We start from the raw sequence: 26,885 nt of genomic DNA, 5'->3' as shown, positions 1-26,885 counted from the left end.
AAACAAGATATAACCCCCTCAAGTGCACCCTTGAGTTTTATCTAAGTAATAGCTTTCAGGCCAGTAAGAGTATTGACTTGTTGTCATCGAGGACTGTTAGAACTGTTGTTATTTTTAAAGCTCAAAAGGGAGCAATTCATTGCCTGAGAATTACGTTTATTGTAGCTCTATCTTGTAATTTCCACTTCCTCTTCCTCTTCTGGCAATGCTGTCAACAGCTTACCGAATGTCTTCGTCGTAAGCGAAAATAATGACGGCCCGGGCCCGAGGGGTGTCCAGCAGCTGTCGGATGATCTTGTCAAAATCAGCCTGCTTGTGGTCGTGAGGGATCTTCAGGGACTGAGCGATGCAGAGTCCACCTACAGAAGGAGCAGAAAGAGACCCGTGAGTGAAGAACTTTCCACCTAACGTTAGCATAAAGTTCTTGTTTGGATGTGTTTGCAAATAGTAACCTTCTGGGAAACATTCACTTTTTGAATCCAACAAATAACTTTTCTAGAATGTTGTTGGGAGTTTTCTGGGACCAACTCAAGACAACCTCCAAAGAACGTTGGTTATATTTTGGGGGGTTATTTTTGTCATCATAAACCCTCACAGGACATTTTGGTGAGGTGTTTGTTTATTTGTTTGTCCATCCATTCTTCTTTTCAAAACAATATTTCCCTTATTTTATTTTATTTATTTATTATTTTATTTATTTATTTATGTTGATTTTTTTTGTTTGTAAAAACCATTCTTCCTTTCAAAACGAACTTTCCCTTATTTATTTATTTATTTATGCTGTTTTTTTGTTTGTTTGTTTGTCCAACCATTCTTCCTTTCAAAACGAACTTTCCCTTATTTATTTATTTATTTATTTATTTATGCAGTTTTTTTTTGTTTGTTTGTTTGTCCATCCATTCTTCTTTTCAAAACGAACTTTCCCTTATTTATTTATTTATGCTGTTTTTTTTGTTTGTTTGTTTGTCCAACCATTCTTCCTTTCAAAACGAACTATCCCTTATTTATTTATTTATTTATTTATGCTGGTTTTTTTGTTTGTTTGTTTGTTTGTCCAACCATTCTTCCTTTCAAAACGAACTTTCCCTTATTTTATTTATTTATTTATTCATGCTGGTTTGTTTGTTACAAACTAAAGACATCCTATACAAAACATGTTCTAATGGCTTAGATTTATTTATTATTATTTTTTTACATAAAAATAACCTATATAACAACTATAACCCAAATAACAACTTAAAAATAACCTACTACACAGAACATTCTCTATTGCTAATTTCTAAAACCGTCCTTTCCAGAATGCCACAATGAGTTTTAGATTTATAAATTGGTTTGATGTCTATTCACAACCCCTGAGCTTGAAGAATTTCTTTCCTGCACATGTGTAATGAATATCAAATAGGGAAGACCTGAACTGCATTTTCAAGGGAAGAGTGTTAGGATTAGTCAAAATCCATCAGCTGCAGGTTTTTGAGATAGAAATGAAATATGCCATTCTCTTATACCAACCCATTTCCAAAACCTTCTCCCATTCAAGATTCTATGTGACAGACACGCTTAGGAACAACAAAATTCAGCGCTGTTTGGTAAAGATGTAAGCGAAAGTGAAATACAGCTTCCTCTTTTTATAGTTTGCAGGTTGATGACGACTCCAAATCTCTCTGGTGATTTATTAGACGGTCAGTGTCGATACCTGAGTCTCTACCCACAGCCCTGGAGAGGAGCTTTTATGAGCGTGGCATCAGAAGATTGAAAATGTGATAAAAAAGGACAGGCTGATGATGTAAACCCGAGGCAGTCACTTCAATACGCTGGCTCTTCAGGAAAGAGTGGCTCTAAACTTGGCATCCCTCCCCGTTTGTCTCGTTGCAATATCACAACCGTGCTCTTGTGTCCCTGCTCACTGCATAGTGGACTTAGCCATGGGAGTTTGTCCCATTATCAGGAATATTCACTGGGGAAGCTCATACTGTTCTGCCATTCTGAGATCGATGAATCCCATGGAGCAGAATGAAGGTCAGAACAGTGGCGGTTTATTGCGATGATTCAAATGTGCTGTTACACAGGTACAAGAACACATGCTCACATGCTAATGCTGTTTCCAATATACTGGTTTACTCACAGAAATCACCCTTGCACCCCTGAGGGCTTTTCAAACAGTTCGTGGGAATCATAAAAAAGAATCTTGAAAAAGACCGATTCAGTTGCTGATTCTTTGGATTGATTCAAACTGATTTTTCATTTGTTCATGAATCAGACTTCGTTTCTTTTCAGACAGTGATGGATGGATGGATGGATAGATAGATATGTTGTTGTTGTTTTTTAACTGAACTGATTAAAAGTAGACTCCCACATGAGTCATTTTTTCATGAATCAGATTTTTTTTTCATTTTGCGAAATGATTATTTTCTGTATTTATATATTTTTTTTTCCCCTGCTTTTTAACTCATTACATTAATTCTTACTTATATGTCATGTAAAACAAGGTTACTTTTCTTTGTTTTGCAAATCATTTGATGTGAATCATGAAATAGAATAAGGACAGATTCTGTTGGTGTTTCTCAATGTCAAGGAAGGATCCCCGGAAGCCAGTATTTCGAGGATGCTACGTCATCGACATCCGTCGAAGAACTGTTCCAATGTCGAGGATCCTCGGAATCCTTCACGCTCTTCGCGCTATAAAATCACCCACAATCCTATGCGCGCAGCTTTGCTATCTTGTTCAAAAATTCAAAAATGTCAAACGGTAGCGAAATCGGAGCGTTAACGGTTTTTATTTACGTTACCAAACATTTGTTATAACTGTAGTAAATATAAGTAAAGTTTAACGTTTAAATGCCAGTACAAATTACTACCGTATTGATATTGTAAATTATACAAATACAAATGGTTAACTGAACCGGACCTGTCATTTAACACGTTAACTTGGTTGCGTCATCGGCATTTCTTTTATAAATAACTAGTTAAGTTGTCCAAAGTAATTTAATGATACCATTCACAGCGTTATTCAAATTGACCTTTTCACTGACGTAATGACGCAATTACGTGCACTTGCTAGCCTGTTCCATTTACGTGTTCTCCGAATGCTAAAGAGGAGTCTCACCTAGCCTCTGAAGGAAGTGACTTGGAAGGATCAGTCCTGCCAAGGAAGTATCCTTGACATTGAGAAACGCCTTGTGTGTGATTCAAACTAACTGATATGAATCTCTTTGAAGGACTGATTGATTCAGAGCAGCAGCTAATAAGAGTTGTTTGTTCATGAATCAGACTTTAACGGTCTTGTGATGTGATTCTGTACAATCAACGCTTTATTTAACATTTCCCTGCCTTTTATACCTCATTACATTACTTAAGACTAAAATTGTACAACTTAAGTAAAACAAGATATCTTTATCATAAAATATGATTTATGGTTTTGCAAATCGGTTCGTGTGAATCATGAAATCATGAATCATTTTACAAATTCAGCAGTTCTCCATGAATAACACATTTAATCCCAAAAACACAATTTAATTGGATTTAAATGAGTAATATTGTACTACAATCAGTTAGATTACAACAACTGCCAACTACTGGTTCCTGCTGTACTGTGCCATTAGATTAAACCACTACACCTTGAGAGGAAGTCCAGAATCAGAACCTTTCCGGCCTTTCGAGTTGAGTTAATCTTATTTAATTGATCTGTCAACTAATGTTAACTGACTCATTAGGATCTTCCAGAAGCATGTCACCAAGTGGCAGGAGTCGTGGTAAACTGACATGGACAGGCCCTTCAGACACCATTTATAATTAAATCCCTCTTAGCCACGAGTTTCAATCCCAACATGCCTCGGAAAATACACAGTGCATGCTTCCAATGTATGCTCCATGAATCACTAAAGCGGATACAGACTGTATTTTCCCCAGAGAGCATGCTGTGAAATCTGGGAAATGTAATCCAGCCGATGCTGTCATTCTTCTGAGTCAAGATATTTTAAAGTGTGTATCCTTTTTTCAACCTTTGCCGAATACTTGTCACTAAATTTAGTTCAAAAATTTCCCTTTGGGGAGTTTCAAACTCACATTCCGGTTACTACACACAAACTCTATCGAACCCTGAATTCAAATGTCTTACATGTATGTACTGTACGTGTGGAATATGCTTGAATTTAAAGTGATTTACTGCACAGTGCATTCAAGCTCTACATTTGATCAGTAACATTGCATGTGCTGATGCTGGAGAGGAAAAACTACTGTAGAATACTGTGTAATGTTTTAAACATGGTAAAATGTGTGTAAGCTACAGTAGTAATAACTAATATATATATATATATATATATATATATATATATATATATATATATATATATATATATATATATATATATATATTATATAGTCATGCCAAGGGAAACCCTTTAATTGTAGTAAATTCCAAGCCTTTAAAAAGCCTCTTCAATGGCTTAAAGCTTATTATTATTATTATTATTATTATTATTATTATTATTATTATTATTATTATTATTATACCAGTAGTAGTAGTAGTAGTAGTAGTAGTATATTCATTTATTAAGAATACATCGTCATCATCATCATCATCATCATCATCATCATCATCATTTTCAGTAACTGAAATAAAGCTAACATAATAAATATTTGATGAAAATGTTAAATGCAAAATGTTTCTTTGGCAGCTAACTGAAATAAATAAGTGTAACCTGAAGTACTATAATAATAATAATAATAATAATAATAATAATAATAATAATAATAATAATAATAATAATAATAATAATAATAAATGCATATCATAAATGATTAAATGTTATTAATAGTAGTAGTAGTAGTAGTAGTAGTAGTAGTAATACAATTTAAGTAACTAATAATAATCATAATAATATTGAAAATAATAAATATAATGAATGATCAAATGCTATTAATAGTAGCACTAGTATAAATAAAATCAATTTAATAATAGTAATAATAATAATAATAATAATAATAATAATAATAATAATAATAATAATAATAATAATAATAATGTAAACTAAAATAAGTTAAAGCTGAAGTACTAAAATATCTGAAATGAAAAAAATAAAATGAAAACTAAACAAAAATGTTTATTACTTATAATAATAATAATAATAATAATAATAATAATAATAATAATAAATGCATATCATAAATGATTAAATGTTATTAATAGTAGTAGTAGTAGTAGTAGTAGTAGTTATACAATTTAAGTAACAATAATAATAATCATAATAATATTGAAAATAATAAATATAATGAATGATCAAATGCTATTAATAGTAGCACTATTATTAATACAATTTATTTAATAATAATAATAATAATAATAATAATAATAATAATAATAATAATAATAATAATAATAATGTAAACTAAAATAAGTGAAAGCTGAAGTACTAAAATAACTTAAATGAAAAAACAAAAATGTATTTAATGTTTTTATTATAATATGATAATATTAATATATTACTTATAATAATAATAATAATAATAATAATAATAATAATAATAATAATAATAATAATAATAATAACAGTTGGTTAAAATTATTATTACTAATTATTACATGTATTTAACACATGTATATTGTATTCTGTTGGTGTGTAAAAAAAAAAAAAAAAAAAAGTGTTTTGTCGGAGTTAAATGTTAAGCATTTCAAGTCATGACTAAAAACAAGCTTAAGATTATAATAATCACTGTCCAATGTTTCGTCAGTTAATTTAAAACATGCAACATCTACAATGGCTAACTGTCTAATGTTGCTGAATAAACCAATATAGCCTCATTGGGTTATAATAGTCTTTTTTTTTCAGGTAAACCTCTGCTTGCTCTCAGTTCAGAGCTCACCTTAAATTAAAGTGCTGCTGACAGAACAAGCTCAAAGAGATCAAAGTGAACAGATCCGATATAGTAAAGCCAGGTTTAATAGCAGGACTCTGACATTTCTCAATCGGATGTCAGTCGTCGCTTCTGAAGCCCGGCTCTAACAGACTGCAGCGGCTTGACCTGGATCCCATTTCAAATGACCAGCGTAATCCAGGACAAACCTCAAGATGAAATGACTTTCTCAAAGAACACCCACTTTCATCCACTTTTAGAAAAGAATAATCTCGCCTTGACTAACTGAAATAATTCAAGAAAGCAACTAAGTACTAAAACAAGTACTAAAACAACTAAAAGAGAAGTAAAAAAAAAAGTACATATAAATATTTCTATATGACAAATGTAATAACTACAAAAACATAAACTAAACTTAAAATTAACATACATTAATTAATAACGCACTGTTTTCTGTTCTTCCTGAGCATAAATGTAAGACAAATCAGTTAACATCAACATATTTCCTGATTTGTTCCATACCGCCATGCTAAAGCCTAAACCATGCATGCCGTCTCTCAGAGAGGATGTGGAGAACGGTGTTTTGATGAGCAGCCTCTGGTAATTGGCTCTTTGGAGATTGTTGATGCCTCGTCTTTTCATCACGGAGCTTCAACAGCCATCAGAGACACTCAGAGAAATACATGTTTGAGATTCGAGACACTTCTTGTCATTAGGGGGTAATTTATGCTACATGATTGTGGAGAGCACTGTTTAAATCAAACAGCCAAACGACGACGCAATCAGACGCTCGGAAGCAGGTGGATTCACCGCTGAAATGATGTGCAGCGCAAGCAGTGCATTTAGTGCTCGGGACTTTTCTTTTGTTTCCAGTACTAAATAAATAAATAAATTAATTAATAACAATAATAATAATAATAATAATAATAATAATAATAATAATAATAATTTACTTGAAAAGCCAAATGACTTGCATTTTTCAGAAAAATATATATATAATTTTTTTTTCAAGTTTATTTTTCAGACCACATTGGCATGTTTTTATGATTTTTATACATTTTACAGAAAACAAGACTTAAAATTGCATAAACATTAATGAGTTTTTGCATAAACAAACAAAGGGGTATGATATATCTTTAATTAGGAATTATCAGAAAACATGATCAGAAAAGTATCTTTAATTAAAAAAGGATAAAAAAGATTACTTTTATTAAACCACTGGCATTTTGTTTTTCAGAAGACAAGACATATCAAAATTAAGCAAATTTTTGCTTAAAACAACAACATATCAAGAAGAAAGAAAATAATTAATAATTAAATAATCACAAGAAAGAATAATTGTTTTCCAGAAAAAAAAAATTATATATATATATATATATATATATATATATATATATATATATATATATATATATATATATTATCTTATTTTATTTTTATTTTTTATTTTTTTGACAATGCTGGCCGATATATTTTCTTGTTTTGAAGGGGGGGTGAAATGCTCGTTTTCACTCAATATCCTGTTAATCTTGAGTACCTATAGAGTAGTACTGCATCCTTCATAACTCCAAAAAGTCTTTAGTTTTATTATATTCATAAGAGAAAGATAGTCTGTACCGGTTTTTCCCGGAAAAACACGACCGGCTGGAGGCGTGATGTGTGGGCGGAGCTAAAGAATCACGAGCGCCACTAGGCTTTTGCGTTGAGAGCGTTTGGAAGCTGAGACATTACCGTGAGGAAAAAACATCATCCAGAACAAACCATGGCTTACAGTCAGATTCAGCATTTATTTATGATCCAGAATCAGATCCCGAGGCTGAAACTGAACGAGAGCAGCATCAGCAACGACTCGCTCCGAGCGGGGCTCGAACCCGGGTCTCCGGCATGGGAGGGGATGCACTAACAAGGAGGCAGAGATATTTGAAGCAGTTTTATTCACCGCCTGCGTTTCCAACACACGATCGCGACCCTTTTTCGTTGGGATTGCATCATCCTTAAGAAATAAACAATGTGCAAATCCGTCGTCAAACTGGGCCTTGTTTGTAAAACAAGCATCTTCGAAATGCAGGGAACAAACAAAAACACTTGCACAACTCCGTTGATGCTCTGTAAAAATAAACTCCATCCACTGGTCCCTTAATGCTGTTTTTTTTTTTTTTTTTTTTTGGTAATCTGTGCAGGGTTGTCTTGCCCTGGCAACTAAAAATACACTTCTTTTGTGACATTTCGCGATGCTCTCGCTCTGATCAGTGAATGTCTCTGCTCTCAGTGCTCTGCTATACGGGAGCACGCGCTCTTCCGGCAGAAGTGCCTTAGGACCCATATAAGGAAATTCCGCTCCATCTAACGTCACACAGACCCATACTCTAAAAAAAAAAACTTTCCGAAACTTGTGACAAACCGGAAGGAGTATTTTTGGAACAGAAATACTCCTTCAAACGTACAACTTAATTTTTGAAACTTTGTCCATGTTTAGCATGGGAATCCAACTTTAACAGTGTAAAAAACTCAGTATGCATTAAATAGCATTTCACCCCCCCTTTAAGCATGAACTCACTAACCAGGGCTGCATTTCCTGATAGCGTTGTCTCTTGGCGTGCTATGAAGACTCTAAAAATAAACCTTAACTAGGCGTATACTTTTCCTAGGTGTGTTCCCCGAACTATACCTAAGGATGTCGCTTAAGGTAAACCTTCATGTGTGCGATGTTAGCAGGTGCTGTCCATTGCAGTGGTGCTGAATAGGTCGATATCAATGGCTCAAGAAACGATTGTTCACTACAGGAGCTCTTTCACTGCGTTATAGAGCGGGTCAAGTATTGAGAAAGTGAAGTTCATTATAAAGAAGCGCTTAAAAATATTTGAAATTGCATCACTGCATTTCAAATTTCAAAATAATTTACATTTCAAACTAAATGCAACCTAGGATATCAAACACATACACACGTGTGTGTCTGTGTATTTATGTATGTACAATATTTATGTATAATTTTGCAAGTGTTCGAACCTGCAATCTCACAGCCAAAGATATTCTACCTTAACCAGCTACATTAATTGGCTTCGCATGATTTTGAAAGGGTAATTCATATTATCATGTTCATATATATCATGAAGGGCTGGTCAAGCACTGATGGGTTGGCGATGGATATAAGTGTCCCATCCACAAGGGAAATTACTCAGTGGAGACCCGCAATGGCATGGAAGTCTTGATGTCCTCCATCACTTTGCGCCTGGCGAAAGGCATATAGACGGTATAATCAGTAGCGTGACTGTGCAAGATGTTTTTGACTGAGTGAACGCACCACCACACCGAGGTCTTATTCAGCCCATATCCATCTCCAACCACCTCCAGAAAACTCCCCACAGCATAAAATAGAAAGCATCCAGCAGCTGAATTTCTATTTTATTTTATTTACATTTTATTTTATCTTTTGACAAGGTAGATATTCTGAGACAGTTACGAAACATGTTATGCACATACACTAGCTGGATATGCGGATGCAGCCATCTTTGATTTAGGATAACTATTTGCTGTCCAAACTCCCTGTCATGATCTGGCTTTCACACGACACAGTACACCCTGGACTTCATTTCCCATAAACCCCTGCCTAGGAACTCATTATTGAACCACACCTGTTTCCTATAAGTGACATTATAAAAGTAGCACTCATCCACACTCACATCGGGCATTTCCAAGGGTTTTTCAAGTGTTTGGTCTTTTCGTGTTTGACTTTGGATTGTGTATACTGACTTTGATTCTCTGCCACCTGCCCCGACCTTTGGCTGGTACTGTTTCTGATTTTGGATGTCCCCTGCATAACTGACCCTGTTATCTGATCATTGCCTGTTTGACCACTCTGTTAATAAAGTACTGCACATGGATCTGAACGTCTCTGACTCATCGTTACACCCCTTTTCACATTCATTCCCTTTAAACAGACTCCTAAGTATCTGCTGCCTATTGGTTTACCAGCCAATGTGCCTTTGTATATTATAATGTAAAAACTGACAACCATCAGTATAATGACAGTTTTATTCTTTGCATTAAAAAGAAAATAAAGTAAATTAATAGAACACTAATTGAACACTGGGTGTATTAAAACTTTAGAATTGTAAAATATTTATTTGGTTATATTTACAATCGTATCGACTGAAATGTGAAGAGCTTTTTGCGCAGTGGTGGCCACTAGCGGAGTGAGCTGTGAACAGCAATAGGCTATGGCGAGTGTGATTTCACCAAGTGCAACATGTTCCTGGATCAACATCCTTGTTGATCCTGGAACAACATTCCAATCAACCAATCAGAATTGAGATATAACTTAGGCTTAAAATCAGGGTTGGTGCTTCTACACCCTTGTTAATCAACTATCATTTCCCACTGATTTTAGGAATAATTTATGGGTAGGGTTAGGTTTAGAGCTAGGGATTGGATTAAGTCTATATTTTTAATAATAATGTTGTTCCAAGAACATGTCGTACTTGAAAAATGGCGGTGACCGATAAGGTATAGCTAACTAACTTTACGAACAAGTGATTTACACAATGTATACTAAGAACATTTCAGGAAACACGTATTAACGCAAAGCTATAACTTAAGCTATAATTTACGAATGACGTAGCGTTAAGGTTTCAGGAAACAAAGTCCTGATATATATCTATGTAACCCCCACCCCTCCCTCAAAAAAATAAATAAAATATGACACAATTTTAGGAAATATTAATGCTTAATATCTTATCAAAATAATTGTATTCCATTTGAATTGAGTTCATTTTCAGCAGAAACTATTTATTTATTTACTTTTTATTTACTTATTTATTAAATTTGATTAAATCAAATAATCCCAAAGTCAAAGAAGCCATACAGGTTTAAAACAAGATGAGGAAGAGTAAATGACAAAAGTTGTAATTATTTTCGAGTGAACATTCCAGTTAATCTTCTTTTTCCATGGGATCCAAGAGCATGTATTTGTGTAATGGATCTTTGAGGAACATAATCCAGCATATAAACACTATTTTGTGAGATGGATGACTGACAAAGTTAATAAGCATATCTGTGTGATAGTAACAAATTGAGGAGATTAAGCCCCAAAAATGAGAGCTAATCTACTTCATGAATGAAGCTGGCGAGCGAGCGACTGGATTTCACTTACACGCATTGATCTCACTCTAATCCCTCAAAAAAGCCCATTTCCCACTGATTGTATCGCTGTGGTCTGGTCTGCACTGACATTTCTCTTATTTCAGGCTGTTCATGGCTGTGTTATGGTGAGCCTTTCGCTCGATTAATCTCAGCTATGTCCGGTTTCCAGTCTGAAACACTTAAACAATGCTTACCAGCTAACATTTAAAATCATGGTAACTTGAGAAGAAAACTAAACAACAAGTGGAGTTTCTGTACGGGGGGAAAACAATACTAAATGCGAATAAATAAGCAACCAATCATACAATCTTGCAAATTAATATGAGTAAAATATATATATTTTTAAATTGTTGATTATGTTAAAGGATCTACATCCAATCAAATTCTACACAATTTAGCAGTATTTTGCTACAAATTAATCAAATAAATACACTTAATAATAATTAAAAAAGCCCCACAATATTTACATTTTAAATAAGTTTTGTTTACTTTAATACGGTTAAACTCTTACAAAAATTCGTATAAAGACCAAATTATCTGTGATCCGTGATCCGTGATGAAGTTCCGTCTAAAGGAGTGTGTGGGCTTTGAGGATATTAGACACCGGTCTCATACAGAACTCCAGTTACTGCCCATCTTGGCTCTCTACCCTGCTGATGGCACTCCAAGGATGAACGGCTAAAATCTATCAGTGTTATAAATGACAAAATATTGATCTAGGTAATTATTTAAAAGTTAATTCTTGTCTATTCCCTGGCCAGAGGAATGGCCTGAAATACGACTTCATCCCAGACCTGCTAAATCTAAAAATTACATACGGACTGCCAGAACTTACAAGGTCAGCCTTGAGATGTGGCCTAAACTCTGGCAAGCTTGAGTGATCCAGCTGCAGTAGCGAACTCGCAACTTCAAGGTTGTAATTAAAAAATTGGCAGGGCAATTCTATGTGCCGCTCAATGCTCTCCATCATACGGCCTTATGAGAAACTCAATATCCATGGCATGAGTCGGCGCAAATCCAATAAAACTGCTCTACTGTTTCTCATTTGTTTATATTGGTAAGACGGCGAAGTAAGACATCTCACTCTCTAAGATGGCCTCGCGTAGCGTGTTATGCTGATTTGTGGCTTTAGGTTAAAGTTGTTTTCATGGGCCAGCAATTAATCTCTATTGAATATGTAACAAAGGCGAATCATTGCGAGGCTGCCGGCAGATAAACTGAGATCTTTCATCATGCTTTTGTCTTCTGTCTTAAGAGGTTGCAGTTCTGGTATCTTCATTACGACCAGCACAAATTATCCTCTTCGGCTCTTCTCTCAAAACTTTCTGACGCTCTTGCTTTGTTCAGTAATACATGGTCTAGACTTTCCATTCACCATGCTGACCTAGAAAACAGTTGCGAGCAAACTGTGCCTCAACAAAGGCAATTTGTTACGACATAGTCTGTAGACTTTGCAAACTATCTATATTTACACACCGGAACAATGCCAGACATGATCCTCAGGCCAATCTAACTTCGTTCAGGCATCTTGCATCAAGGTGCATAGTCTTATTTAATAGAAACGCAAAATAGTCTTAATGTATGTACAAAAATGTAGATCGTATTTCTGTCAAATAAAATTAGTTAATGCTTTAGATTACAACCTGCAATGAACAACATAAGTATACTGAATTTATGGTGTATGTTTACTGTAATTATATTGTAACTATAAAGAACGTATGTGTAGGTATAAGGGAACAATGTTTGGGTAATAAGGAGGTAACAACCAAATATGCAACCTGCGAAAACTGCTTAAGTAAACTGAACTTACATCATAATTTTTGTAATTATAGTGTACCTATTCAGTACCTCCATGTAGGTATAGAGGAATGATATGCTATGTTTGGGGAATAAAGATATAACAACCTGTATAATTAATCATCATTTGTATTTTTAAACTAGGGCTACCTATTCTAATATTACGTGGTATATAAGGCCTAAACAACAATCTTATATTTGGGATTGATCTAGAAAGACAATATACTTTGTTGTATATCATTTTATATTGATATTTTGTTGTAGGCCTATGTATTTTTAACCATTATATTATTAAAAGATACATGATGGAGAAGACTGAACAATAAAACTGGACGTAGTGAAATGAGTTAATGAGTTTCTGCTATTAAAAAAAATCTCTTTCCTCTTTGATTCGATTCGTTTTCTTGTATTTTCGACACATATTCATGAGCGCCAAAAACGCTGACTCGATCATCTCCAGCAGCATTGCCGCTGTTTCCAGTTCCCACCCTCCACATTCACTGCTCCAGTTTTAAACAAACACACTCCAGACCGTTTCAAAATTGTCCCTTGTCTGCCCTTTGATTAGCTTTCTCCTATTTTCCACACATATTCCCATTTTAAACACAGCACACAGATTTAGTTACACACAGAATCATTCGCATTTGGACTCGAGTGACTTGCTGCATGCTCTCTTTCATGTCCTCCACATCCCTAACCCAGCCCCGTTTGGTTACTAATTACTGATATCAACCCAAATTTGGTTAAATCAAGTCAGCTTCCCAACCCAACAGTCTCAACTGAGCGTTAAGATTAAAAAATGACCAGCGTGTTTTATATGTGTAGGCTATAAAAAAGTACACAGTAAACTTTTGCTGAATCGCCTGCAAATTTAGTCATAAATACCATGTAATATTAAAATAGGCACCCCTTAGTTTCAAAATAATTACAGCAGAAATAATTTCACATTTTACAGGTTATTATCCCTTAATTTCAGGTTATTACCCCTTTATTACCCCTTTATTACACTATAAATACAAAAATGTATACTGCAAATTATGTTTACTTACACAGTATGTTGCGAGTTGTAGTCTAAAGTGTTACTTAAAATTCATAGTGATTTAATTAAAAGTGACAGCAAGCATTCACTGGAGAGGATCTATTGGTGAACAAAGCAATGAAATAATACATTTTCTCAAATCTGACGAAGGAACAAACTCATCTACATCTTGGGTGGGTAAATTGATACATTTTCATTTTGGTATCTGTGAATGTCTCTGCACACTGAGTTCAAAATGTTTGCGTGAATTTTTTGGTTAATAATCAGTTGTGAAAAAACTTAGCCAAATAGCACTAAATGGAGTCTTTAAGCAGTGAGGATGATTGTGTTGTCCTCTTGCTTCTTAAAAAACAAAAGGAAATATTGGGTCCATCCAATCCTGAGATATAGAGAGTTCTCCCTCCTCATTAAGGAGCAGCGGGATTATCCAGGGCAATTTAAAGTTTACCTCAGGATTTCAGTGGCTCAGTTTGATACTTTTGCTAGCAATACTAGAGCCCCATATTAAAAAGAACACCACCAATTTATGTGAACTCAGTGTGCAAGGATCTATATACAGTGCTTTGTGCTGTGAGACGAAGTGGATGAACTTGACAATCGCCATTCTGGATTTTGGTGTTCGCTTGTATGGTGACTCTGAACTGTCAAACCAACTCTCAAAATGCATGCCACTGATGTGAAAAAGAAAAAAAAAATGGAACCAGATCCAAATTTTTGTATGACCGACAAATGTTTTGGAGGCAGTGTGTAAACGTGATTGACATAACGTGAGGTCATATTTATTTTTTAATTTTGCAAAATATCAGATGGAATTTCGGACTCAGTGTGCAATGACCTCAAGGATTGTAACAAAATTACATCTTAAGAAAAAAAAAATAATAATCCACAATTCATCGTTAAAAAGGACATGTTATGCTATTGAAAAAGTGAAAATGCATTACAATGCAATAAATAAATAATAATAATTTAAAAAAATTACATTTGCTGTCTCCAGCCTGGTTCACAATTGCCATTTTAACAATAAAACAGTGCACAAACACATCATCATTAAAAATAAACTAATAAATAAATAAATACTTAAAATAAGAATTGTCCCATAGGTTTTTGTGAATATCGCAAATGCTGTATCTTCGGCATCACACTTATCCCCCAAAATTTTGAAATGGCAAGAATAATGAGGCCACTGAAACGCTCCATTCTAACAAACTTTCTACATATGCAAATTAAGCTAATTTAAAGATACAGATGTAGGCACTCTATTTCACAATAATGTAAGGAAAACAGACGATGAATTTAATTGTATCATTACAGTTCTAATGTATTATTGTAGAATTAACATGCACTCAAAACCTGCTTACAAATTGCATTCTGCAGGTTTTTTTTGCTGTCATGTACACTATTACCTAGCTTGCATAATTCCTTTATTGAATCAGGAGCTAAATGAATATAGAAAGAGCATTCAAATAAATGCACAGCGTTACAAATTACTGTGGCTTTTGGCAATACGACAAAATTGAGCAGATTTCAACTTCATGCAATTGAGTAGCAATGCAAGCAATGCTCTTTACTCTTGTTATTCAGACGTGTCTTTGTGTTACTTGGAAAAAAATAACAATGTAGATGAGACCATTGAAAAGATGTCAAGGAAATGTTCAATTTGCGAACGAAAAAATTTTGATTTAGTTTTTATGTAGTTGACAAACAGATTGATGTCTTAATGGTGGAAAATCTTTATATATCATTCTGACTTCCATGCATCCATGATATTTTCTTCATTCACTATGATAAATGTGTCAAACACCCAGCAATTCAATATCAAAGCAATTCAACATATTAAGAAAAAAAAAAAAAAACTATGAACTGTAACAAAAATACATATTTGTTTGACAAAACATGATCTAATTTTACCTCCAGGAATGCCTGATAATACAATTGCACACCCCGTCAACCAAGTTCGTCAAAATCTAAAAAAACTCAGCCATTTGAATGGCAGGCATGCCACTGCAAGAAACCATTATGTCGAATTGCATTCTTACTGTCTCGCATCTTAAGCCTATGGAAAAATAATCTCACTTTTGGGAAAATGTCAATTACCGGTGCCTATTATATTCTATCATATTAAGGAAGTCAAACGTAATACTGGCACTTGTTCTTGATAATAAGTTGATGGTATATTTAAAAAATATCTCATAATAAGTGGTTTTGAAGATTAACAATTGAAAGTCATCTAAAATTAAATCTATGTGAACCTATTCTAATCAGTACTTTGGATTTGGCTCTCTGATAATGCATCCCTCTGGAAGCCACAGTAGTTGTTCAGCAGCTTGTGAGGGAAACAGACATTAATATTTATCTGCATCACTGAAAATCCTCCGGTGACAGTTATAAAATCTCCCTGGATCCCATCCGTGAGCAAATTTTATGTCACCGAATCAACGAGGCTCACTTTGCTGCTGCTGCAATCCTTCAGCAAAAGCATGTTTATATCACATGTCTTCTTCAAATTGTTTTTGTCTCGCAAAGAAGGTTTCTTAGTCATTTTAGGACACACTAACATTCTCCTCGGGCATGAATTAAGCTGTTTTTATTGGCGGTTCTCAGTGTCGTCAAATGTCACAACCTCTTTCGATTGTCCTCTATGGTTTCTAAAGCTTTCAGTCTTTCAATGATTCAGTGTCTTGCTACACTTTTTTAAATAAAGGTTCTTTATCAGCATGGATGGTTTAAGAACATTTAACAATAAAGGTTCCTTTCAAGGGAACTTCAAACTGCGTCCTCTAGGGGTCCCTATGGGGAATGCCTCATTGTGACCCATGTCTGAAGCATACATTGTAAAACACCAACAACACATTGGCCGGCGAAGGCCCATTATGTCACTAATAGTGTGACTATAGTATAAACAGGTGCCGGGAGAACACGTTATCGTCTTATTCAACTTCATTGACTTCTTTGTTTAAAGTGTACAACATTTAAGAGTGCATGTTTCTCGCCAGAGGTTTTGCGCTGATACCTGCAGTCCACATGGCTCGCTTTCTGTGGGTGTGTGTAATGAAGAGCAAGCGTGTTCAGCTCTCAAAGAAAATGGGTGCGCTCTGCTGTGCTCATTGTGATGCATTCGCGGGACTACTGAGGGAGATGTGAGTATTTCAACATTTACCCAAGTTTGTAGACAGCGTTTGCATAAGTGCGTTCCCCTCTTGGGGGAATAGCGATGCATTTGTGGCAGCAGTTTGAAAAGAAGCTGCCCTGCTATCTCTTAATGGGGGAGGAATATTTTCTTAAGATGTAAGATTTTTAGGATAAAAATCTTTCATCTTTCAAACTGTTCAATACCTCTGTCGATACAGTGGTTGAGATAGGAGAAGGTTCAGGGAGGCAAATCATTGATTCCATGAAGGTTCAGGTCTGAGCCCATACTAGTGATGTGTCGTGAACGAATCTTTTAGGTGAACGAATCGTTCTCGTTCACGTAATCCACTGATTCATATTTCTCGTTCACTGAAGTTCCTCCCTCCAAGGCAGCGCGGCGCTATTAGTAGCGCATGCGCAGCTCGGTGAACCGGGTAACTGAACTGTTTCATCCTGTCAAAGAGTTACTCAAACTCGAGCCACTCGAGTATGAGATGTGACTGAGCATGTGATTTGATCAATTTAGAGAACGAATACGCCCTTCAGTCTGAGTCTGTACGAGATCTAGAGATCTTATCGTTCGTGAATGAAATGACTGAACTGGCACACATGTCGTTCGTGAATGAGTTGAAAGAACGGATACATGTCGTTCGTGAATGAAATGAACTGGTACATAGCTTATCTCGTTCGTGAACTAAATGAATGAGGGTAAACTGGGTTAGTCTGCCATTTAGCAGTTATATAGGCACTGATCACATACGCTTGTTTTGATATTTAGCATACAGAACTCCACGTTTAATCCCCGATTTATGAATGTGAATATATAATATACAAACTGTCTGATTTAGGCAAGAATAATTAGGCAAGAAAACCTTGTGCTTTGTTCATCTGAACATGCATTTATGCACACATTTTAATAAAGTCAGATCAGTTTTTGTAATAAGTGCGTTCGTTGATTTAAGACATAACATATATAAACTCTTTTTTGCCACCTGCTGGAATATTTTGTGTAATACGAAGAAATGATCACTGAACGAATCAGTGAACGATTCTGAACGAATCATTTTGGTGAACGAACTGAAAATGAACGAATCATAATGTCCACCACTAGCCCATACAAACCCAGGAGTTCAGGTCACATTGAGGCATTCCCCATAGCGACCCCTAGAGGATGCAGTGTCTCTACTCAGGGAACCATGGTTACCTAAGTAACCTGAGACATTTTCATAGTGATGCCATAGAACCATTTTTGGTTCACCTTTCAGTGAACAGTTTTTTTTTTTTTTTTTTTTTTTTTTATAATTTTTTTTGTTTGTGAAGGACATTTTAATATTCTAAAGGACCTTTTTTTACACTATGAAGAACCTTTTGTGGAATCTTAAAAAAAATATATAGGTTATTTATTGGCATCGAAGATGAAAGCAGACTGTGGTCTAGTTATTATTCTGTCACGTCAGGTTACGCAGTTCGTGTCCTTTCGATTGACGTGTTTGTTAGTTGAGCTCTAAGTGATGGGGAAGGGGTTGGACAATGCTTTGGGTTGCCAGTCTGAAGACTGGATGAACTGACGTAGGCAGTGATTTGTGTCATTCACCCACTGTGCACAGCTTCAATCAGACTGTGGTTGGTTTCTGAACCCCTCTGGCTCAGTCGTGGAAAGATTGTAACTACTAATCAATCCCAACATGTCCCTCACTACCTCAAATGGGCATTTTGTTTTGAAGGTTCTCATCATTTTGAACCTTTTTTGTTGTTGTTGTTGTTGCTATTTGTCATTTTTTTTTAATTGATCTCTGACAGCTTACAGGCCTGACTGCATTTCCAAGAGCATTGTAAGACTACGCAGAGAGACCATTGGTGCCAATTTTGGCAAAAGTAATTTTAACTTACAGTCTAATAAAAATGAGCAAAAATAGAGGCTTCCATCCACTCCTCCCAAATGGTGTCACTTTAAGCAATATGAAATGTACAAAATTATTAATAATGAAATATGGATTTAATAAAATTTTCATATTGCTCCTGGCTGACAGTGAATTATATCTGGCTGGTAAGAAAATGCAGAATTTGTTCACAAGGAATGTACACACATAATTCTTACTTGCATTTTCAAAAGTTCAGCTATTTTGATCTTAATACTCTAAAAATAAAGATGCTTTTACAAATAACAGTTCATTATTGGAATCTATGGTTACATAAACAACCTTCAACATCCATGGAATGTTTCCCTTGCACAAAAGTTCCTTTATAGTGGAAGAGGAGTCTTTATATTACTAAAATGTTCTTCAAACTTCAATCTGATCACAGAAAGGGTCTTTGGGGAATCTTATTTTTTTTTTTTTTTTTTTTTTTTTTTTTTTTTTTTTGTTTGTTTGTTTTTGGAACCTTTATTTTTTAAGCAAATAAGCATTTTTGGTTCTCAAAAGAACCTATTAGAAACATTATAATAGTCTAACAAACCAAGAAAATTGGAAAGGCGGTGAGAATAACAAACATAAAAAAAATATATATAAAGAATGCATATAAAAAACCTTGCAAGGTCATGCAACAGTGTTTTTTCCACAGTTAACAAGCATTTTAACTCAGTTACATTACACTGTAATCCAGTAATGTACATTGTAATTACATAAAATATTGAGCCTATTTAGGAAAAACTATAGTGTATAAATTATTCTTACATACCCCACTGGCAAAAGGTTATTAAATATAATGACATCACTTTAATTTATTATTATATAAAATGAAAAAAAAAAAGAAAATAAAAAGAAAAATGTGTCTATTACTTTTTAGCAAATTTAGTGATTTAAAGATGTTTTGATATTTTATTGGGAAACAAGACAAAAATACAGATTTGAACATTTTCTGCAGTGATCTTTCCACCATCTCGTATTTAGGGCAACATTCTCAGAAGATTCTGGCACACAGCAGCATCTGACATTCACCTCTGCATCCGTCCCCTTTCATGCTATTTTCCCCTGACACTGAGCAACTGGAAGCTCTCCAGTTTTTCCTCTTTTTTTTTTTTGCTCCTTCCTCAGGACCTGTGACTCAGACACCATCTCCAAGGTCGGCCGGCTGCTGCTGTAAATCAGTCTTAACCATACGTCATAATCTCAGCATTGGTTCTATTGGATGATCATAAAAAATAGTTTATGCAAACCTGATCATTTACTTTTTCATTTTTCAAAAAAATTAACAATGTTAAATTAGGAAAATCTAGTCTGTAAGGACTGGTTTCTTTATGCATAAATGTTAATAATCAATATATTTTTTATATTTCATGAAGAGTGATGTTCCACTATGATGCTTTTTTTTTTTTTTTTATCAAACATCCATAAAGCAGTTCTGAATTTTTCATGTGAGACATGAAATCATGAAGTAAAACATTATTTTCTTCCTTTGCATTTTGTTATTTATTTGTTTGTTTGATTGCTTGTGTGGGTGACAACAGGATGCAAATGTAAATTCTAACATGTGCATTAAAACAAACAAACAAATAAATAAATAAATAAACAAAATAAAACATTAAATAATTTTTAATTTAAAATAATTTAATAATGATTTAATTATTAAAATTAAAAGAGTCATGTTTTCCCCAGTGCCTACAACTTCCATTTCTATTTTGTGCCAACTTCCCCAAATTAGGATTGAGAAAATTTGTTTTTTTGTGAGAATAATAATAATAATAATAATAATAATAATAATAATAATAATAATAATAATAATAATAAAGTGTATGTGCAAAACAACAACAACAACAACAACAAAACAAAAAAACAGAAGAAAAAAAATAGTGCAGCGGAATGGAAAAAAAAAAATGTTTGTATAATTTATTTGTACTAGCCAAGTATACAATAACATTTAACAATGCTATCTTGTAATTAATTATTTTAGGTACACACTGAAAGTTACTTCAGTCTAATATGAACAACCTTAAGTATCAGCAGGAATGTCTTAGCAAGCTCCATTAATTATGTATTTTACTTTTAATGAGATAAGATTACAAAATATCCTGTTCTTAAATCAAATTGTTACACAGCCTCTATGCACCTTCAATTTCATGCTACAGATCTCAATATGAATCATTGTTTCCCCACAATTCAAGCTCCGCCCCATCCCGTTTAAATTACCCAATTTTGTATAATTTGGCACGCTCTTTGAAATTTGTACAAAAAAAATTTCCATGCTTGTTTTCAGACATCTAGTTTGAGCTTTTGGACATGGCTCAGTGCTTTTCAAAAGCATGACTGACTGCGTTTGTGTTTCACTGGATTGATCTGCTTAATGTTTTATTTTGCGTTTTGCCACTCTTGTTTTCAGCACAATAAAACAAACAGGCATAGACTAAACACTTCATACAATGAGACAAAACACAGCTTTGAAGTTGAGTAGAAACATGGCTTTTAAGTTGAGAAGGATCCCCCTTCTGAAGCCACCTCACACGTTTGCTCCCTCAGGAGCTTGGTGATTTATTTACTTTGTTTACATTGCGTTCCCTCTCCATCTTTTGCCTCCTCTTTCAATATTTAATGCTATAGATGATAGGTGTTTCTCTTCCAGAGTGAAAGCAACTGCCTGCTCACACAAGACGTATAATTAAAAAGCCCCTCATGCCAAAAATGCAGATGACAAAATCACACAACCACACAACAAAAGGAGTATTGTGGGGATTTTGGAAAGCATATGCATAACCGGAACTGTGATGCAAAAGTTTTAGAGGCTAAGTTCTGCTTTCCTTGACTATGTGGTGCATTTTTCATTTTGCAGCACAAAGCTGTGCATTTAAGATCAAGCAGTCAGCTGAGCTTGTGCTTTCCTACCCACTTATATAGGACTTAAAGACATCTTTCCATGTAATTTCATAATTACTTCTACTGCTCTCGAAATATGCTTAAAATAATAATTTATGGTAAACTAAAATATACTTCAATGTAATTTCTATTCAAGCTTGTCAACACATCAAAATAAGTGTACTTAATTAAATTATGGCAAAATATTATATCAATGATTTAAAATGCTCTTTAAAGTAATACATTTAATTTGACTATATTACAAATTTCACTTTTAAAAGTGTTAAGAATCATGCAAGTGTCTGTCTTTAATTAATTCCAAACTGAAAATACCTCTAGCACTAACATTAAAAACATGAAAAAAATAATAATAATTATAATTATAATATATATATATATATATATATATATATATATATATATATATATATATATATATATATATATATATATATATATATATATATATGTGTTTTCGCTATTTCAATCTTTAGGACCCCTGGCCTGCTGTACTGGGCACATTCTGCAGAAACCAAAGCTGGAAATATAGAAACTGTCAGTAACTTTACAACCGCTGACAGCTGCCAAGAAGCTTCTTCCAAATCTCATCCATCATCAACTGAACATATGAAGAAAAGGCCATCAGCACATCTGACACACGCGGTTTAAAAGTTGGCCAATTGATTGAAGGAAAATGTCTAGAGATGAAGTTGAAAAACCTGCACCACTGAATTATAACAATAACAGGAACGTGTATTACAGTAAATTAATCTGGATCACATGTTGACCTCAAAGAGCTTGTCTTTAATGTCAAGAAACATCCAAACACCCTGTTCTCGCAAAACCAAAGACTTGACTGAACAAAACAAACCTGCAAAGCATAACCTGGACATATGTTCTCAGCACTTGCTTAATCTTGCCTTTGTCAGGCAAGACCTGGAGCAGTCTTTCAAGCAGCTCACCCACCCTCGAGCGTTTTGAATTAATATTCCACTGGCCATATTTCCATTTGTTGGGGCACAAAATCTCTGACTACCCACACAGCTCGAGGGACTCTGGGAGCTGGAAAGGTCAAATCCCATACGTGAGAAGCAGCAATGAACACTTCAAAATGAGAAATAAATTCTACTAGACTGCTCAGAACTAATAATAGCAAATATATTGTTGACACCTCAGCTTGCAAAGAGCAAAAAATTAAAGCGCTACCAATCCATGAATGAAAACAAGCCTTTTATTACCAAGTGCAAACATAAAATTAAACACTACAAAAAATAGTTTAATAAGCATGTGTGTGTGTGTGTGTGTTTGTGAATTTGTTATTGTAAAGTATAAGCATTTCTAAATATCCTATACGGTTTTATATTTCAAGTAAATGCATCTTGGTTTATGACTTGTTTGCAAAGAATGTATTTTGAATTAAGTTTCTGTCAGCAGTTAACAGCACAGTGGATTAGAACAGAACTATTTCTAATCTTTTGTTAAGGCTGTTTAGATTGTTTTAATGGGAAAACAAGAGAAAAATACTGATTAAGCGAAACCTTTTTTGCAATTCTCAATCCTGTCAGCCTAGCACTTTAGCAGCACTTTTGATACTTTTAATATGCCATTACAACTACAGCTCCAGGGTAATAAATATAGCCTTGAAAGGCATTGTTCCTCTCAGTCTCCCAGCATGCACTCTGACATCAGTACCATTAGGACTCATAGATCTGTCCTTAAGAATGTCTGACAGGCTAATCTATTTACAGCCTCTTTTACAGGTCTGTTCAGAGGGAATCCAAGTGAGGAATCCACATCAGTTGAAGAAGTGAAAGTTTAGAGACAAGAGAATCGCAAGAAAGAGGGGCACTTCGTTCATCCATTACCCAGTACTGAGAACTACACGCTAATGGATGATTGGGGTTGCTTTCCTCTTGGATCGCATCCATTAATTGAAGTGATTGGCTGTTGACGCCGTAGTGTGGATAGAGGGTCATTTTGTACTAGGGCTGTGCGATATAAAAATATAAACGATTGCGATTTCTATGATCAATTTTCAGTATGAATCGTAAACATATTTCCAAAAGAAAACCAATTAGAGCTTTATCAAAACGTTGTAACATGTTGTAACATGTCCTACAAGAGTCCTACAAGAGTTCAAGAGGCTCATGTTGGATTTCAAAAGACCATATCTGACTGGATCTTATCAACACATGATATGTAAACAAGAAGAAGATATGAAAAAAACTCATAATTTAATCCTCATCTTCTCATACTGACTACAGATTAATGAATCTGTAGAATAAAAGCAGACTGTGGAGGAAAAAAAAGGCAACTGGCTACTGGGGAAAATCCCATGGCGCATTGCACATGTTTTAAAAATTCTGTTTGAGGAAGCCAGCGAGACTAAAGCTTGTCTTTGGGCCTCAGCTTGTGGTGTTAATCTTCTGTTTCAGCAGTGTATCTGGCTTTTAAAGTTGAGGAGATCAGCCTGGGCTGTACTATAGAACCTGCAGTTTAAGGCACTTGCCCAGGCTACAGGTATTTAAGTATGCTGCTCAGTAGACCTGAATAAATTTGCTACTTCAATAAAAAGCAACCGAGTAAAATGAGTTACACCTCCTCTAAACCAAGCCGGGTGGCTTGTTTTCGATGCATGACTCATAGTATCGTGTTCAAAGGGATGGAGGTGGATTGAAGTCATTAAGCTGTCTTGAAGATATATCATGCACAAACATTGCATATTGAAGTCATGAGCTGATGATTAATGCATTGACAATTCATGGGATAAATGAGGAGTGTAACCTCACAGGTTCCACCCTAATCGCTTTTCGCGAGGTGTTGCGAACAGCAGTTTGAGTGAGAAAAACATTTGGCTTAGATAGCATAAAAAGCAGGTTAAATGAAGAAAATCACAGGCTCAAAAACCTAGTGCATAGGCAGCTGCATCTTAACTGGCCTGGAACTTCATAAGTGGCCAATTTGGAACAGCTTTCATGAGCAGAAACTTTAGTCATATATGTCAGGATATGTCAGCGACTTAGGGGAGAAAGCTACAGGGCCGAAACAGCCCACACTTTCTTCTTTCTCAAAGCAGCAAATTGGAGATATTAATCGTGCCTTCTCACCCTTTTACTACCACACGTTCCCATGGATGAAGTACTCCGTTTCACTGGATTCAGTTTTTTGTTTTTGCTGTCACCACTTTTCTTCAAATACTGCAAGATGCACAGACGAACTGTTTACAAAGTTGAAGCTCGAAACTGGAAAGAGTTGTCAGAGAAGCTGACAAAACATGCTTCATCACAGGTACATTTATCAAGCATGGAAATGTGGGAGAGCTACAAACAGACTGGTACGTCACGGTCTGTGGCGGCACAGCTGTCACAAAGCTATCAAAGCACAGAAGAGAAAAAAAAAGAAGAAGAAAAGAAAAAGGGGAGCACTTGTGCAAATCTGTTGCTATCATAAAACTGCTTTCCAAACTAGGCCTGCCTTTCCATGGACACCGTGAAGATGCTGACGAAGAAACGATGAAGCGAAAGACGTAAAGGTCATCAAAGACTGAGCAACTTTTGTTTGCATTAGATACAACGAGGTCTGTAGCAATTTATTTGCTTTGTTGACTGTTCCAGTTCTCTTGATGCTGCAGGGATTGTTTCTGGTTTTAAAGAAGGATTGCTGTCATGTGGGCTGAAGAACATTCCCATAATTGCTCAGTCATACAACGGAGCATAGTGAACAGAGACATAAAGACGTCTCTAAATGTGTCTAACAAACTGTACTCTATGTTTGCAGAGCCAAGCCACCATTTCAGGTTTTTGATGATGCAGACGCTCTTAAACCAAAACGAAATGCTGGGCGTGCAAATACTGGTGTGTCATGCTGTCAAATCACTACATGCTGCCATCATTGGCTGTTTGTAAGAGATGGAAGAAGAGGGAGAACAGTGGTTTGTGGAGGCAAGTGGATTGTATCACCACACGACAGTCTCCGCTTCATTACTTCCCTAATTATTCTTGAAGAAGTTCTCAGAGTTGTACATGTAACACACAAAAGACTGCAAGGTGCAAGTACAACCATGGCTGATGCAGCCTTAGCAGTAAAGAGCCTGAGAACACATCTCCAGCGCTGCAGAGGGGAGCATTCATGGGAGGCAATATGGATGCAGGTGAAAAGGTTTTGTGAGGGTTTTACTGGTGTTAGTGCAGAGGGTTCTCCTTAAACTGGAGGAAAATGTAAGAGAACCTCACAGACACCTCCCTGGCTTTCGCAGTGCTTAGTACCAACCACACTTGGCCAGCGTGATGAAAATGAGATTCACAGATGTTTAAATGTCAGTTGCATCTCCCTGTTTTAGACACTATGCTGGCTGAAAAATGCCATCGGTCCTTTACTAAACACGTATGCAAGCTTTAAGAACCACCTTCAGCTTGTGACAGCTGAAATGGACCGTATTAAATATGCGATCCCATCGCCGATCACCGTTGAAAAACGTACAGATAAATTACAGAAGGATGAATATCAAAACTTTAACCGACTCCTTGAGTTCACTCTCACACTGCCCGTTAGCTCTGCACAATTTACACATTTTAATTTTAATTGTTTTTTTTTTTTTTTTTTCAATAAATGACAACAACTCTGTTAGCAGTAACACATTATGGGAGGCATTTCAGTCTTACAGTATATGCGAGGACAGAGAATAAGTCTGTCATTTGAGGAGATCTGAGAACTCCAAGATGGTTTTCTAAACTAGACCTTCAATATTCTCTGACCCATTCACCCACAATTTAAAAAGAACGGCTTCAGCTCTGTTCAGACTGTTGAGTTCCAGGCAGCATTTTTTTTTTTTGGTGAAAAAGCTGGCAAATTACTTGCACTTTAATTTCAAACTGCCCGCACCTCTAGACTGATCCCCAAAATTTTATCTCCCAAGGAGGATGTGGTTTCTGACCCAGAAGAATTATTATTATTTATTGTTTTTATATTACACAGATCTTTATTCCTCGGAATGTGACTCAAAAATATTGAGTGCAAATGATGGCTCCACAAATGATTCGGGCAGGCCTGTGTCTACCACGGAAGAACAAGAAGGAATTCATTCACTTCAAAATGTTAAATCTCCTGGCCCTGATGGTTTTACCATTAAGTTTTTTAAGACTTTC

At 35.2% G+C, this 26,885-nt stretch overlaps 1 protein-coding gene across 3 annotated transcripts in view; it reads right to left on the bottom strand.

Annotated features, from left to right (window-relative positions):
* Positions 1-26,885, bottom strand: part of LOC113065154 (metabotropic glutamate receptor 7) — a 168,673-nt gene that overhangs the window by 87,223 nt on the left and 54,565 nt on the right. For all 3 annotated transcript variants that reach the window (XM_026236376.1, XM_026236375.1, XM_026236377.1), the window contains exon 3: positions 224-359. In XM_026236376.1, the coding sequence (XP_026092161.1) occupies positions 224-359 (136 nt within the window). The remainder of the gene's footprint in view (positions 1-223; positions 360-26,885) is intronic.

Source organism: Carassius auratus, chromosome 47 (genome assembly GCF_003368295.1).
Source record: "Carassius auratus strain Wakin chromosome 47, ASM336829v1, whole genome shotgun sequence".
In the NCBI taxonomy this organism is placed as follows: domain Eukaryota; kingdom Metazoa; phylum Chordata; class Actinopteri; order Cypriniformes; family Cyprinidae; genus Carassius; species Carassius auratus.
Note: the sequence above shows the minus strand (reverse complement) of the source record. Positions and strands in the feature narration are given on the sequence as shown.